The 17,399-nt window shown below is 40.4% G+C and overlaps 2 protein-coding genes across 4 annotated transcripts in view; one reads left to right on the plus strand and one right to left on the minus strand.

Annotated features, from left to right (window-relative positions):
• Nucleotides 1–1,199: 1,199 nt before the first annotated feature.
• Nucleotides 1,200–13,145, minus strand: LOC117289033 (ankycorbin-like). 3 transcript variants are annotated; one of them, XM_033769944.1, is made up of 7 exons: nt 12,996–13,145; nt 11,394–11,526; nt 10,879–10,957; nt 9,518–9,642; nt 6,980–7,145; nt 4,532–5,087; nt 1,200–4,206 (listed from the first exon to the last, which is right to left on the minus strand). In XM_033769944.1, exons 2-7 carry the CDS (start codon nt 11,511–11,513, stop codon nt 3,855–3,857), a joined length of 1,398 nt encoding a protein of 465 aa, XP_033625835.1. In that variant the 5' UTR covers nt 11,514–11,526; nt 12,996–13,145; the 3' UTR covers nt 1,200–3,854. The 3 variants fall into 3 exon arrangements, with proteins under 3 accessions (XP_033625835.1, XP_033625836.1, XP_033625838.1); XM_033769945.1 differs by lacking the exon at nt 12,996–13,145 and adding an exon at nt 12,559–12,922; XM_033769947.1 differs by lacking the exon at nt 12,996–13,145 and adding an exon at nt 11,918–11,938.
• Nucleotides 13,146–13,403: 258 nt separating this feature from the next.
• LOC117289034 (NADH dehydrogenase [ubiquinone] flavoprotein 2, mitochondrial-like) overlaps nt 13,404–17,399 on the plus strand; it is a 54,116-nt gene continuing 50,120 nt past the window's right edge. Inside the window, exons 1-3 of the mRNA XM_033769948.1 lie at nt 13,404–13,546; nt 15,038–15,100; nt 17,141–17,203. Coding sequence (XP_033625839.1) covers nt 13,508–13,546; nt 15,038–15,100; nt 17,141–17,203 — 165 coding nt within the window. The 5' untranslated portion in view covers nt 13,404–13,507. The remainder of the gene's footprint in view (nt 13,547–15,037; nt 15,101–17,140; nt 17,204–17,399) is intronic.

A 17,399-nucleotide genomic window follows, 5' to 3' on the forward strand; every position in this document is an offset into this window, starting at 1 on the left:
AATCATAGACAACCCCAGTTCAGCCCCGCCCCCCCCCCCCAAACTTATCATCTTGGAGGAGCACTGCAGCAGACACTAACCCCCAAGCCATTGACGTGTTACTGTTATCCAATCAGAATCTTTCGGATTAATACGCAATACCCAAACCTTTGAACCCAACATTGTCTTTTTAATACCCCATTTATTTTTAATGAGAGATCGCCTAACATTCCCAGCCCAGACAACCACTTAAAATTAAGGTGATTTGGGCTGCCACCAGGGGCCAGGTACGTTGCTACTACATGTTCTGCACACAGGGGCTGAAACAGGGTCACCCCTTCACACTCAAAAGTCTGTAATGATAAAGAGCCTGGCTGGTAGAGCTGAGTGCAATACCTCCATTCTTTTTATAAAGCAATTATGGTTAAGTGCCTTGCTCAAGGGCACAACATGGATTCCACTGTACAGTGTACACAACCTTAGTTTAGCTGGGTACATGTAGTACTGAAAATGTATAGTACTGAATTAGAATGTTTCTGTGCCTCACCAGTTGAGCGTTTAAAAGGGATATCAGATGGAGTAAGTTTTTTAATGAGTAATGAGTATGATTTGCATAAAAACTTCATTTTTAGAAATATCAAGGTGTATTAATTGAGGCAATGGCCTTAGTAAGTAGATTAAGTTCAATGCACAATATACCGGTAAGTAAAAAATTGTCCCACACCTAAAGTCACAGTCACCATAAAAGTGTTTTTTACATCAAATGGGAATGATCAACGTGCTTACTTTACGAAGTGCAAATATCTGGCGGTGTAAAACTTTCCACACACAACACATCAGGATTAAATTACATTAGTAAAGAGTATCCTTAATCCTTATCAGTCAAGTCTAGTCCAGACATAGAGAAGTTAAAGGCAGTGGACACTATTGCTAATTGTCAAGGAATAGCCTTCATAGTTGGTGTATCTCAACATATGCATAAAATAACAAACCTGTGAAAATTTGAGCTCAATCGGTCATCGAACTTGCGAGATAATAATGAAAGAAAAAATACCCTTGTCACACGAAGTTGTGTGCGTTTAGATGGTTGATTTCGAGACCTCAAGTTCTAAACTTGAGGTCTCGAAATCAAATTCGTGGAAAATTACTTCTTTCTCGAAAACTATGCCACTTCAGAGGGAGCCGTTTCTCACAATGTTTTATACTATCAACCTCTCCCCATTACTTGTCACCAAGTAAGGTTTTATGCTTATAATTATTTTGAGTAATTACCATTAGTGTCCACTGCCTTTAATAGTCACATCTTGGAAATAATTTCCTTCTGAAAAAACACAAGTCTAGTTTTTTTAAGAGACACATCATGCAAAATTCCACATCTCTACTCTTAAGGCAGGTGGACAACATTGGCAAGTGTCAAAGACCAGTATTCACACTTCGTTTGATTCAACATTATGTGGAATAACAAACCTGTGAATGTTCAAGCTCAATCGTCATCACAGTAAACAGACATCAGAGTTGTCACCTATTTCAAACATCAACCCTTGAAATCAAAACTTCTTCGTTATACTCAAGCAAAAACACATCCAGTGAAGCTCCCCACCAAGCACATCTGATACACCATTCAATTTTTGTGCTGACCAGTGAACATTGAATATTTGCTGGCGAGATATGCCGAAGCACCATGTGTAAATCTATTTTGAGCAGTGTTGGTTCTGAAAAGAACCGGTGATGGACAACTCTTACCGTGAGGTTACGGCAGCACCATGTGTAAATCTATTTTGAGCAGTGTTGGGTCTGAAAAGAACCGGTGGTTGACAACTCGGAACCAAAACTAGTCAAAAGAGATGCATGCTGCTACCATAAACCTGATTATACTCCCACCATGTCAAGTTTCATATTCTTCTTAATGAGTATTTTCACACTTACCAATGTTGCGCACACCTTATTACAAAACACACTTCTTTGGTATCACTGAAACCTCTATAGACTTTTAAACCATGCAAATTTCTGAACCGTACTTTTAAGAAAGAACATTTGTTCTTTCTGCAAACCATCATGGAGTTTCCACCATGACATTTTCAAAATCAGAATAGATATATCATTATTGTAGAGTGACACATCTTAGACATGATTCTTATCCGTACATAAATGTTTTACATAATGCACAGAGGTAGATTTGAAACATTTAATAATAATACAATTACTCAAAGCTACTGTCAAATACACTTCAAACAGGTTAAAAATTAAGACTTAGCTGTTTCGTGATTGAATTCTTTCTTAGATACAGCAACTTGAATGTCAGATTGTTTTGTCGGTTTACATTTATAGTCACTTTTTGTTCTTAAGTAGCTTATTTTTTTCTTTATATACAGAAAACCTTCTTTGGCAATAGAATTATTAGTAGAGTCTTTTTCTCATTAATTAAATATTAGAGAATTGAGTGACTCAAATTGATTTCTGTCAATAAATCCCCTGCTGAATATGTTATTTTATGGTTCCCATTACAAAACAATTTGTCAAGTTATTATTGAAACAATTTCATAGAGCAGTAATTGTTGTTTTACTCTACACTGATGTGTGATAAGCACTGCCCCCTGTCATGTGGACAATAATTCACAGGCATTACTACTCAGGTGGGATTCGAACCCCGACACACATTCTAGAGTAGATGTCTCACCGCTCTAGACCACCCAAAATGCATGGTCAAAAGAGGCCAGTTTGAATCTTATGTTAACGCACTGAAACATTGTAAAGTAAAACAACTTTAAATATGCTTGATCCACAATGATAGTATATTCATGTTTACCAAGGCACATTATTTCCAAGGCAAAGACAAAATTGCATCAGGAACAGTTTAGCAATAAAGCTGCTTTGTAAAGACAAATTTGCTCAGCAGAAAATGAGTAACCACAAAGAACCATGCTTTGTATTGTGCTTCAGGTTCTCTGCTAATTTGCTCAAGAAAAATTGTAGGCCTATAAGCAATGCTTTTTGTCATCCCTTTCTGGGCCTGTATTGCTCAAGAACCTCCCCAGCCTGACTTGACCTTTTTAAAGGTCCAACTTTAGCGCTGTTGAACCTTAACAGGTTCAACAGCGCTAAAGTTAGACCTAGCTGCCTTCATGATGTACTGGACGACAATAAATACAAGCAGCAAGCATTTAATTTTATATAAATATTCAACCTAAACTCTATTAAAAGTGCAAGTTTTTCATAAATTGTTTTCAAATCTCTTTCAAACCCCTGCAACTGTAACCTATTACAATTGTCACTCTATCCGGTTTTACAGGCTCAAATTGCATCCACTTAAACAAGATTACTGTTCAACGTTCCACAGATTTCATTGACCCCCAAAAAATCCATATATAGGCCCTAGTACCTTCAACCCATCTCACAAAACTGATCTACCCAGTTTAAACTGGTTGCTAAACTTACTTTGTGCAATCACAGAATAAAGGATGCATTAAAATAACCACAAAATCCCACCACCACTAATTTACATAAATACACGATATCTTACTAGTACAGTTAAAAGTAAAAGGTTGTCCAATTTCAAGGTTTCACACAAACCTTTGGACGGATAAAAGGAATATTTCAGATCACCACTCCGAGTCAATCTATGACTCGTCAGAGAATCGGATAAAATTTCATCATGATGCATCATTGAAGAAGGACTTTCAAAGGTAAAACATGAAGACAGTTTCTTGAGAAGCCGAGTAATTTGGAAGATCTTAAGGACCTTCTTGGTCTATCTTCAGTGAAGTACTTCAGGATGACAGTTTCTTGTAAAGACGAGTTAATTGGAAGTTCTTCTTCAGTGAAGTACTTATACAGGATGACAGTTTCTTGAGAAGCTGAGATTTTGTTGAAGTTCTTCAGTGATGTACTTGTACAGGATGTAAGATATCCATTTCTTTCCTAATCTTCATTAAGTCTAACCCTTTATCATCCGGAGTGACAACTCCTCTCTCTGGGGATCTGCTCTGTAATGCAGGACCTCCTTTCCCTTTACCTTTAGCCGCTGCTTTCTGCTCCTTCAGCCACGTTTCATAAGATTTCTCCTTCTCTTGAACGGCTCGTTGTTCATCTTCTACTTTGATCTTTTCTTGTTGTATGACCTTGCGTTTGGATTCTGCCTGCCGGCGTTCTTTAGCTTTTTTCTGCGCCAGCCAGTCGTCATAAGATTTCTTGTCACCAGATGCTTTGGATTTAGCTTCTTGAAATGGGCTGATAGAAAGAAAGAACAAGGTCTATATGAATAAATGGTGAACCTTTGAGGTGGATAAAGACAATCAGAACATGGGTAAGATGCCTGTTTTACTGCAGTATAAGGTTGAATTGTTAAACCTCTGTGGACCTCGGTTTGAATTTCATCTCAGACCGGAACCTTGCTTGTGAATTAGGAGTTCAGTCCCTACCTGATAGCGTGGATTTAACCAATTGCGGTTTTTCTCCAACATCTATAACTGAGGATTTCTTCTTGTTTCCTATCCATCCTGTTATTGGCGCTAAATGTGGTGTTGTGAGTGTAATAAATAGCCATGTAACTCACCTAGCATATCGTCCCTTGCTGGGGCTAGTCTTCTTTGAATCAGCTATCCTCAATGACTTTAAAGACTCAGTTCCTAGCGAGACCTGAGTCCCTCTATTCCCTTCCATTAACTTTCCGTTTCTTATCGTCTCATCCACTCCCCGTTCCAAAGGTGCGGAACTTGGTCGAGGTGATATGGATCTCCTCGGAGCCGACAAACCCGTTCCTGAGAACTCTCCCGGTGGAAGGATCTGGGAATAATACAACTGAGCTTCTGGACCGGTTAGCCACGTCTTGAGTTTTGAGTCATACATCTGATGCGCAAGTAGCTGTCCACTGTCAGAGATAGGCTTTTGTTTTGCTGCCCTCTGTTGCCACTGGAAGAGGAATATTTGACGCTCGCATGATTTATGTCCCCATAGACCAGCCAGAACGAGTGCACTCTTTCCCTCATTGTCAGGATCTTCAATAGTTGCTCCATTATTCAGTAAGACTTCTACTGCATTATTCTTACCCTGGGCAGCAGTGATGTGAAGTGCTGTACGACCATTCGGTGTTTTGTCATGAACATCTGATCCTAAAATTACAAGCGAAACAACAATCAACAATTACTATCAAAAACATTCATCCAATGCATGGGTTTACCGGTGTTTTATGTGGCTGCATTTATAGCTTAATGATCTCATTTTTTAACAACATTCATCCAATGCATGGGTTTACCTGTGTTTTATTTGGCTGCATTTATAGCCAACAACATTCATCCAATGCATGGGTTTACCTGTGTTTTATGTGGCTGCATTTATAGCCAACAACATTCATCCAATGCATGGGTTTACCTGTGTTTCCTGTGGCTGCATTTATAGCCAACAACATTCATCCAATGCATGGGTTTACCTGTGTTTTATGTGGCTGCATTTATAGCCAACAACATTCATCCAATGCATGGGTTTACCTGTGTTTTATGTGGCTGCATTTATAGCCAACAACATTCATCCAATGCATGGGTTTACCTGTGTTTTATGTGGCTGCATTTATAGCCAACAACATTCATCCAATGCATGGGTTTACCTGTGTTTTATGTGGCTGCATTTATAGCCAACAACATTCATCCAATGCATGGGTTTACCTGTGTTTTATGTGGCTGCATTTATAGCCAACAACATTCATCCAATGCATGGGTTTACCTGTGTTTTATGTGGCTGCATTTATAGCCAACAACATTCATCCAATGCATGGGTTTACCTGTGTTTTATGTGGCTGCATTTATAGCCAACAACATTCATCCAATGCATGGGTTTACCTGTGTTTTATGTGGCTGCATTTATAGCCAACAACATTCATCCAATGCATGGGTTTACCTGTGTTTTATGTGGCTGCATTTATAGCCAACAACATTCATCCAATGCATGGGTTTACCTGTGTTTTATGTGGCTGCATTTATAGCTTAATGATCTCATTTTGTAACAACATTCATCCAATGCATGGGTTTACCTGTGTTTTATGTGGCTGCATTTATAGCCAACAACATTCATCCAATGCATGGGTTTACCTGTGTTTTATGTGGCTGCATTTATAGCCAACAACATTCATCCAATGCATGGGTTTACCTGTGTTTTATGTGGCTGCATTTATAGCCAACAACATTCATCCAATGCATGGGTTTACCTGTGTTTTATGTGGCTGCATTTATAGCTTAATGATATCATTTTGTAAAGCCCAGCAATGGTCTAACTCATTGTGCAAGCCTATGTGATATATATCATTTATACATACATCAGCTCAGACAGTTTCACTATTCCTATTGGTGGAGAGCGCGTCACGTGCGGGTGTTTAAACGAATGATAATGACCAGCTGGAGCTGTTTATAACCAGTTGTTTTCGAATACTTTTAGATGCATACTACGCGCTAGTCTTGGTGCAAGACATTTCTCGTTACGGGCAATGCGGGCGCTGTTGGTGAGTTGGCCGAGCTGTGTGTGAAAGGAAAACGAGAAATGTCTTGCACCAAGACTAACTACGCGCACGATGCATATCCGAAAACTGTCTCAGTCATAAAAATGCAACACACGTACATTTGAACATGAGAGCTCAAGAACATTGGAAAACGGACAAGTTTTACAGAGTTTCTTACTTTATTATGCCTTTTAAGCAAACAGGCATTTATGATTGGGAAGAAAAGAGTAGTGAATCGTTCTTAAACTTCCATTTAAAACCTTGCAGGGTCGTGTCGTGCGATAAAGGCCCTCACCTTCGGCTACGGCCACGATCCTGCCAGTTTTAAAAGCCAGTTTAGGAACTCATCGCTACCCTTTTATTCCCTTATTCAAAACTACACAGGCTATGTGTTGAACGGTCAGACAGTAGTTGTATACATTTTTTGCAGGCTGTCATACTTAGTTTACACATGATATTGAATGGTCAGATAGTAGGAGGGTTAATTCTTCATAACATCTATTTACAATCTCTTACCTCCATCAATAAGTTTCTGTACAAGTACTACATGTCCTCTATGTGATGCAATACACAGAGCTACAAACGCCCTCTCAGCTAACCAAGTTGCCTTTGACCGTTCATTCATTGCCTCAGAGTTTGGAGTATTGTATTTACTGTCTTTAGTAACTCCAAGCTTCAGTAACTGTTAAAAGGAACAAGAAAATACAAGCATTTGATGTCATTTATGGATCAGGTATTATAAAGATTTACTTTCTGTCAATGTGTGGAACTACATCGTCATGATACAATTCTTCCAGGCAGCATGTAAAACAATGTACACAGTGTTGTGTACAATTTCTGCCCTACATGTACATGTGTGTTTGTGGGAAGTCTCCCTATCATTTGAGAACTACATACAGTTGACTCAGTTGGTAGAGCGAACTGTTCATGAACTACAGACAGTTGGCTCAGTTGGTAGAGCGAACTGTTCATGAACTACAGACAGTTGGCTCAGTTGGTAGAGCAAACTGTTCATGAACTACAGACAGTTGGCTCAGTTGGTAGAGCAAACTGTTCATGAACTACAGACAGTTGGCTCAGTTGGTAGAGCGAACTGTTCATGAACTACAGACAGTTGGCTCAGTTGGTAGAGCGAACTGTTCATGAACTACAGACAATTGGCTCAATTGGTAGAGCGAACTGTTCATGAACTACAGACAGTTGGCTCAGTTGGTAGCGCTAACTGTTCATGAACTACAGACAGTTGGCTCAGTTGGTAGAGCGAACTGTTCATGAACTACAGACAGTTGGCTCAGTTAGTAGCGCTAATTGTTCATGAACTACAAACAGTTGGCTCAGTTTGTAGAGCGAACTGTTCATGAACTACAGACAGTTGGCTCAGTTGGTAGCGCTAACTGTTCATGAACTAGAGACAGTTGACTCAGTTGGTAGAGCAAACTGTTCATGAACTACATACAGTTGGCTCAGTTGGTAGAGCGACTGTTCATGAACTACAGACAGTTGGCTCAGTTGGTAGCGCTAACTGTTCATGAACTACAGACAGTTGGCTCAGTTGGTAGCGCTAACTGTTCATGAACTACAGACAGTTGGCTCAGTTGGTAGCGCTAACTGTTCATGAACTACCGGTACAGACAGTTGGCTCAGTTGGTAGAGCGAACTGTTCATGAACTACAGACAGTTGGCTCAGTTGGTAGAGCAAACTGTTCATGAACTACATACAGTTGGCTCAGTTGGTAGAGCGACTGTTCATGAACTACAGACAGTTGGCTCAGTTGGTAGAGCAAACTGTTCATGAACTACAAACAGTTGGCTCAGTTGGTAGAGCGAACTGTTCATGAACTACAGACAGTTGGCTCAGTTGGTAGAGCGAACTCTTCATGAACTACAAACAGTTGACTCAGTTGGTAGAGCGTACTGTCCATGAACTACAGACAGTTGGCTCAGTTGGTAGAGCGAACTGTTCATGAACTACAGACAGTTGGCTCAGTTGGTAGAGCGAACTGTTCATGAACTACAGACAGTTGGCTCAGTTGGTAGAGCGAACTCTTCATGAACTACAAACAGTTGACTCAGTTGGTAGAGCGAACTGTTCATGAACTACAGACAGTTGGCTCAGTTAGTAGCGCTAACTGTTCATGAACTACAAACAGTTGGCTCAGTTGGTAGAGCGAACTGTTCATGAACTACAGACAGTTGGCTCAGTTGGTAGAGCGAACTGTTCATGAACTACAGACAGTTGGCTCAGTTGGGAGAGCGTACTGTTTATGAACTACAGACAGTTGGCTCAGTTGGTAGAGCGAACTGTTCATGAACTACAGACAGTTAGCTCAGTTGGTAGAGCGAACTGTTCATGAACTACAGACAGTTGGCTCAGTTGGTAGAGCGTACTGTTCATGAACTACAGACAGTTGGCTCAGTTATAGCGCTAACTGTTCATGAACTACAGACAATTGGCTCAGTTGGTAGAGCGAACTGTTCATGAACTACAAACAGTTGGCTCAGTTGGTAGAGCAAACTGTTCATGAACTACAGACAGTTGGCTCAGTTGGTAGCGCTAACTGTTCATGAACTACAAACAGTTGGCTCAGTTGGTAGAGCGAACTGTTCATGAACTACAGACAATTGGCTCAGTTGGCAGAGCGAACTGTTCATTTGTTGGTTCAAGTCCTGCTCCAGTAATTTTTTTTTTTCAAACCCAAACTATTTTTAAAACTTAAAGGGTCAGTTTCCCTTGTTGTTTATTTCTTGATATGTAGTATTTAAAAAAGTTACATCCTCGCCCAGGTGAACCCCTGGCTGCTGCTTCCCAGGTTGTATGGTTAACTTGGGTGTGATCCCTGGCTATAAGCCAGCTAATGGTTGTAAGGCTTCTGACTGACACCCCTGAACAAAGATATGGACTGACTGTGAGACCGCCAACATAGGGCTGGATAGCTAAGTTGATAGAAGAACGGTACATTAATCTGTAGGTTGTTGGTTAAAGTCCCACTCCAGTCACCTTTTCTTTGTTCAAACCCAAACTAATTACAAACATAATTCAGAAATCTAACAAACCGTATCTGTTTCTCCATCAGCAGCAGCTTGTATAAGAGTTTTCCATGTATACCATACATCAAGATTAATAACGGCACCAGGAACAATATCATGATGTTTAATATCACTATCATCCATCATATCAGCTGAAACAATAAAAATATACAAACTATTAATTATCATCCATCTTGATCCAATTACCAAAGTGAAGAATTCAAAAGGACTCGTGGACAGACATTCTAATTTGATTACACATGAGAAGAAGATATTACGGGAGAATTGAGGCCACTATGCCATGATGCTGGCAAAAACACATAGTATGTAATGGTGTAAATCCAAACAAGCAAACATTCCTTCATTCATTCAAACTGATATAATTTGATTTCCATACTTCATGAAAACAGAGTACAAACTTGTCATATATCCAGGCCTTGCAGTAACCATACAGCAAGGACACCCACGATACACAAAGAGCGGTTGCCATGATGCCCTGTGCTTTTACTTAACTTGCAGTAACCATACAGCAAGGACACCCACGATACACAAAGAGCGGTTGCCATGATAAGGACACCCACGATACACAAAGAGCGGTTGCCATGATAAGGACACCCACGATACACAAAGAGCGGTTGCCATGATGCCCTGTGCTTTTACTTAACTTGCAGTAACCATACAGCAAGGACACCCACGATACACAAAGAGCGGTTGCCATGATGCCCTGTGCTTTTACTTAACTTGCAGTAACCATACAGCAAGGACACCCACGATACACAAAGAGCGGTTGCCATGATGCCCTGTGCTTTTACTTAACTTTACCCATAGACGTGCCCCTTTCCAGAGGGAAATTGTTGTGCCCCTTCAAGATTGGTTTACCCCCATAACCCCTCCCCTCCAGGTTCAACATCATTGATTGTGTTCAGTTCTTAGATGAGATCAAATCATTCCTTTTGTGTTTCGAGTGACAAAGTCTCAGGACCAATCTTCAGGGTGCAGTGTACAAGTTATGACTCGATGCTTTAATTAGAACAAATCAATTATCTCTGAAGTTTCTTTTATTTTCTATATATTTTTGACAGACTAGCATACTTTGGTTAGCAGAGCAGGTCTGCTCCCCCTCATGCTAGTCTTGGTTCAAGCATGGTTCAAGACACTCCTGTTATTTATTATCAACATGCAATATACACTTCTGCTGTTTATTTCCCTAACCAATAGAGTTGCAAATAGATGGCGCTATCAACCACAAACCACTATTCGCCGGGGATAACCACTCTATGATAGTAGTCTCTGGTGAGAGTGCCCTCTTGTGCCGATTGATCTTTGGAAAAACAGGAGGGTCTTGAACCATACCCTTGGTCCTGTATTCTGCTGTGTGGTATACTCACCTCCATCCAAGTACGTCAACCTCTGAAGATGACTCGGAACTCCAGTCACAAACTCCATCCTAGCTTTAAGAGCCCTAACCTACAACAACAAGTAAATTAATCAAGAATTACACATCAGGAATGCAGATTGTTCTACAATAGTGAACTGGGGCAAATGGGTCCCTCCCCTCACAGTGCTTCTGAGAATCCCTGATTGAGCCCAATGGCTAATGTAGGACTAGGTTTCTAAAAAAATTCTGTTTTCCAATCGAAGAATGGTAAAACAAGAACATTTTTGTCTTCCAGGGATTTTTGGGTAAGGGTGATGCTTGGCCCTATCTCTACCCACAAAGAAAAACATATTATGACTGAGGACACAAATATTACAGGTTCAAGCGAGACAAAATGTAATAGACTCATATTAATTTTTCTCTTAATTTTTCTCTTAATTGAATCTTAATTGCAATATTTGCATTCTCAGTCCAGTCCCCCCCCCCAAACAATCCTCTCACTATTCTATGATTAATGATGCTTACCTTCATTTCATTGTAGACATCTCGAACTGGGAAAACTTCATTGGTAAAAAGTTTGACTCTAAGATCAAAATATTTGCCTCTTTGTCCCGTGACACCTCGACCTCCACTCTTCTCAGCCATACTAAACAGTTTACTAAACAGCAACAATTAACAAAATAAAAAGATTTAAAAAACTTCATTAGTACACTGACTGAAAATTTAAGGCCATTTCAATTACAAATGTTCACATTGTTTACAGATCAGTAGTGTTCATGTAGGAGGGGGGGGGGCATGTGCCCCACCATTATCTCATTAATTTGTTCATGCTTCAATACTCCACACATTTAAAATACACAGCGAGGTGATATCAAAAAGGCTAAAAGAACATAAAGCACACGGCCGCAGAGGGGAATATGACAAATCTGCCATTGTCAAACACTCCACCGATTTAGACCATGTCATAGATTGGGATCAGGCTCGTATCATAGCACCTGAGAGACATTGGTATACAAGGCGCATAAGGGAAGCTATCGAAATATACAGACACGACACTGTGCCACAAGATATCGGCTATTTCATCAGCCCCCAACCTACTGACACGCCTCACTACACCAGAGAGGTTTCTAACACAATGGGCAACCCTAACAATAGCCCTGAGCCCCCCAACCACACAATCAATCAGAGCATTGATTGACCTGCAGTGGATCCACTGAACCCCTATAAATAACCCCACTCTTTATCTTCAGTCCCCTGACGATGACTAGAGCAAGCTAGTCGAAACGTTGAGACCAATTCAGAACTGCCTCCGCGGCAGTACAGTTATTACGATACTATAAGCTAAAGTAGTAGTCCAGTCTAATTTCTACACCATCCGCCCTGGTAAAAGTTAAAAAGCAGGACAGTTCTTTTCAGAACTGAGAAGGCTCCTGAACCTCCGATTATCTACTCCACAGCAGTAGAATAAAGCAAGACAGTTCCCTAAGAACAACTCTACCTGGCAAGTAGATACAAACATGGTGTTACCGCAATATCCATTTATTTTAATTTCATATAAATATAATATTAAATTATTAAAAAATGTTACTTACATTTTACAAAAATAGTGGCAATCAAGTATTATTATTCAAATCCTAATCCTAAAAAATGTATTGGTACACAAAACAACTGAAGGTGAAGCGTCACTCACTGATGTAATGTACATCCTCTACAGTCTGACTCTCTCTGAGCTAGTCTACTAAAGTACTATATGGGAGCACTTACAACGTACTACACAGCTGGACAGCCCCAAAATAAATATGATCTACCCAGTGCTGGCCTCATTGCTAGTCATGACACTGAATCAATGAGAGCCAAGCCCAAGGTTACATATGCAACATGCGGCAGCAGGCAGTAGGCAGGAACGGCTAGCTAGCGAGCAACTCGACAAACAAACTAACCGTAAATAATGTCAATGCGGCATATGCTTAACTTTATCAAATTAAAGCTCAATTCATTCGAGAATTCGGGGCTGTTTTCTCCCGTGCTACACGTCTTCCAAAGTTAGAATCACTTATTTTAAAACGTTCTATATAAGCAGCAAGCAGCAAATAGTGAATTTTTCCATGCTCAATATGGAATACTTACAGTTAATCAAACATCGATTTAATTCCAGTGAAATCGTTTTAATTTATCCGGGCCGTGTTAGAGCGTTGTCACTGTGGGGTGGACAGATAGCAACAAATTAATTATGCTAAAAGAAACACATACGGCTGTTGCATGTTTGTCATGTTTCCTGAGTCCAACCGGCTTGAAGTAAACAGCCGTACATTAACACAAGTTTCTGAAATTTATGTTGTTTTGTGACTTGTATTGTTTGCTGTTGTTTTCCACTCAAAAACTAATATTGAGACTTAGTGGTAAAAGGGTATTCATGATGAAAACGGAATGCTTCCTTTCCAAAATTAAGAAAGTAAAAAGCCTTGTCAAATTGTCTAAAGGTTAACGGTGAAGAACAGAATAGTATGGTAACCTGCCAATACACCCATTATATGGTGCATATAACAAACGGAGACTAGACCAGACTTGTGTAACGCAGTTGTAACGAAATTTTTGCCGATATCAAGAGAGCAACCCTGCGTAAAAAAGACGATTCAACGATGTTCACTTTGCCTGTAAGATTGCTCATGAGGACTGTGGTAAGACAAAAAGCTTTGTTTTGTTTATATGATCTGATATAGGCTCCAGCCTTGAAAAAAAGGCTATACCGTTAACCAAAATTGTACACAACATTGGATTCCAATTTGGATGGATAGGAATACGTTGCATCAGTTACGGGAAAATAAATTACTCATTGATGTCAATGTTAGTTGCGATAATGTAACCCTCCTGCTGACGACGTACTTACTTGGTATACTTACCTGTATGTATACTTACTTTAAATGGTTAAAAACGTACAATTTCGACAGCTAGTCAGCAGATTTGCTCCATTTACTGCAAAAACTGTGCACGCTTGTAATGAACGAATGTTAGCGGGCACTCCGCGGTGTGCGTGAAAGGAAAACGAGAAACGTCTTGCACCAAGACTACTCGGCAGGCCGTCAAATCAGTTGGATGGTACCTGCGGTTCAGGGCTTGGTGACCAAAAAATAAAGCGTTGTCGTTGAACATATCGGGAAGTCACAAAATGAGAAAATGGCCGTGAGACATATCAACCTGGGACATTTTGTGACTGTTTTGCTCCGGGATCTGGTAAGTTTTGGTACTTTTTGTCAAAATATTTTCTCAATGGTGTTTCAATGTTATTCATTAGATATTGAGGATTAAGGTCATGTTCATAGAATTTGTGTCACGATTTTCAATAGTGGTAAAAACTGAGCAAATCTGTTGACTAGCTGTTGAAATTATACGTTTTTAACCATTTCGCCATGCACCGATTGCGTATAATTCGTAACCCTCTGGCTACGCCGTCGGCAGGAGGGTACCGTTATCTTTGGAAAACGTTATTTTTGGAAAATGTTTGTATTATAATTAATCCTGCCACCACTTTTTCACTCATAAGTCACATGTAGCAAAAGGAAATCAACCGGTAGCGCAGCACTATCAAACGATCACGCTGCACTACATGTATTGTAATTAGTTGCGATAGCGTAAGCCTCCTTCCGACGGCCGCCAGGCCGGAGGGTTTGAGGTTCTCTTGAGCGGCAAACGACAATCTGGTCCAACCAAAACGTATAATTTCGACAGCTAGTCACCAGAATTGCCCCATTTATACAACTTTCGAAAATCCTGGCACAAATTCTAAGGGCACGATCTTGATCCTCAATGTCTAATGAATCCTTTGATAACACTCTAAACACCATTGAAGAAATATTTTGAAGACAAAGGACAAAAACTTACTGATTACGCGATGGTTTTGGACACAATCCCCCGCAGGAGAGAATTGCCTTTCCCTTTCACACCGTCTTGTCTCGCATTGACCGATCGCGCAATCACATTTGACTCATGTTATTTCAGAAACTACCAAATGAGCAATTTTGACAATTTTTGTCAGACTAGCCACCAGATTTGCCAAATGTTTAGCACTTTTAAAAATCATGTTATAATTTTTTACCTGGATTTTAATGTATTTCATGTATTTTGAGCAGGTCATTTCTAATAGATGTAGTTGAACTCTTGTTTATTTCTAGGCATGTCAAACGAGGGCGCTACACAGAGCCACACCAGCAGCTGGAGGGCATGGACTCTCTGTTGTAAGTTATCAAATGAAGATCAGCCAAGATCATAAATAAACTGGGTTCCCACAAAGATTGCTTTCTACATGTCTTCTCTCAAGTTTGTTGGATGCACGTGACACTTACCCAGTCCATTATAAATGTTAAGAATTCTCTAATCGCACAAAGAGTAGTTGTGTATTACATGGTGCTAATGTGTTAAGCCTTTCACACTGCTTATTTTTAAAATGCACTGGACACGACATTTTTGCTAATTACTCAACATATTAGCATAAAAACTTACCTGGTAACGAGCAATGGAGAGCGTTGATCATATGTTGATAATATAAAACATTTTGGGGAACTGCTCGCTCTGTAATAAAATGGTTTTTGGGAAAGAGGTAATTCCCCCGAAAAATATTTGAATCTGAGAAAGACTTCAGACCTAAAGCCTTTCTTGGGCATCTAAAAAGTCACCAGATTTGTGCTACAAATGTGTTTTTCTTGTTATTGTTTTCTTGCAACTTCGATGACCAATTGAGCCCAAACTTTTGCAGGTTTGTTAATTTATTCTATGTTGAAATGCACCAAGTGAGAATACTGATCTTTGACAGTAATACCAAATGTGTCCAGCGCCTGCCTTCAATGCAATTTTAATGTGCCTTAAAACTTCAGATTTTTTACTCATACTTTTGCCATACTTTATTGTTACCAAAACATACTGTAATTTGTCAGGGTTTTGACACAATGAACTACATTGCACTGCCACACTTTGTTGTGCACTGTTTATATTTTACTTTTTTCCCCAACACATGATATGGCCGAGCAGTCTAGTTCACCGGACCCAAGCTGTTGTGTTGTCAGCAGCAGCATCTGGGTTTAATACCTGGTCATGACACTTGTGCTCTTGAGCAAGGCACTTAACCATAATTGCTTCGTAAAAAGTTGGGAAGGTAGTGCATTTTGTTTTAACAGCTAGGCTCCGAGTGGATGGTATACCCATGCCTACATCCTTACAGAATTTGAAGGGGGCAACCCTGTTTCAGCCCCAGGAGTAGGTGGCTCCTTGTGGATGATACCCATGCCTACATCCTTACAGACTGTGAAGGGGGCAACCCTGTTTCAGCCCCAGGAGTAGGTGGCTCCTTGTGGATGATACCCATGCCTACATCCTTACAGACTGTGAAGGGGGCAACCCTGTTTCAGCCCCAGGAGTAGGTGGCTCCTTGTGGATGATACCCATGCCTACATCCTTACAGAATTTGAAGGGGGCAACCCTGTTTCAGCCCCAGGAGTAGGTGGCTCCTTGTGGATGATACCCATGCCTACATCCTTACAGACTGTGAAGGGGGCAACCCTGTTTCAGCCCCAGGAGTAGGTGGCTCCTTGTGGATGATACCCATGCCTACTGTACATCCTTACAGACTGTGAAGGGGGTAACCCTGTTTCAGCCCCAGGAGTAGGTGGCTCCTAGTGGATGATACCCATGCCTACATCCTTACAGACTGTGAAGGGGGTAACCCTGTTTCAGCCCTAGGAGTAGGTGGCTCCTAGTGGATGATACCCATGCCTACATCCTTACAGACTGTGACGGGGGTAACCCTGTTTCAGCCCCAGGAGTAGGTGGCTCCTAGTGGATGATACCCATGCCTACATCCTTACAGACTGTGAATGGGTTTCAACCGTGTGTCAGCCTCAGGAGTAGGTGGCAAAGTGCCCCTGGTGACAGTTGATTTGGGTCACTAGCCCAAATTAGTTAAGTGAAGCCCTCACCTTGATGTCATGTGAGCAAATCTCTCATAAAAAAACAAAAAGGTGTCAACCAGATTGTCAAATCTGTACTTTACTCATGGGGCTAGAGTATACTTTGGACAGGCGTAAGTGTGGTTGAGACTGATACTCAAGTTTAGGCATGCCATGTTAGACCATTTGAGAAATAGTCTACAGGGTAAGTTACAATAACACTCCAGAATGTATCACAAAGGAATGTCCCCATCAATGCATAACCCCCAATTAATGTTCTAATTATTGGGTTTTGAATAACTTTTTTGTTTTCTCATTTTTAATGTTTTCTGATAGCATCGAGATACACCAGAGAACAACCCAGACACTCCTTTTGAGTTTACTCCAGAAAACATGAAGGTAGGTTTGTAACTAGGACTGTATGATGAAAGCACTTTGTAGCTCACAAACTATGCCCAAAGTCATGACCTGGCTTAACGTCAAAATACTTCTGTTACTTTCTCCAGTTTTTGCTTACAGGATTGTGAATTTTTTTTTGCACTAGTTGTGTAATGAAAACTACATGCATACGAGCAGAAATTCTTTACTTACAGAA

The sequence above is a fragment of the Asterias rubens genome, chromosome 4 (genome assembly GCF_902459465.1).
Source record: "Asterias rubens chromosome 4, eAstRub1.3, whole genome shotgun sequence".
Classification (NCBI taxonomy): Eukaryota; Metazoa; Echinodermata; class Asteroidea; order Forcipulatida; family Asteriidae; genus Asterias; species Asterias rubens.

What these genes read in the sequence shown, in the direction of transcription:
- LOC117289033 (XM_033769944.1), bottom strand. Translation starts at nt 11,513, where the DNA reads ATGGCTGAGAAGAGTGGAGGTCGAGGTGTCACGGGACAAAGAGGCAAA. An exon ending in ATGTCTACAATGAAATGAAG is followed by an intron (nt 10,958 to 11,393) that starts GTAAGCATCATT and finishes TTGTTGTTGTAG; the next exon opens with GTTAGGGCTCTTAAAGCTAG. An exon ending in ACAGAAACTTATTGATGGAG is followed by an intron (nt 5,088 to 6,979) that starts GTAAGAGATTGT and finishes TTGTAATTTTAG; the next exon opens with GATCAGATGTTCATGACAAA.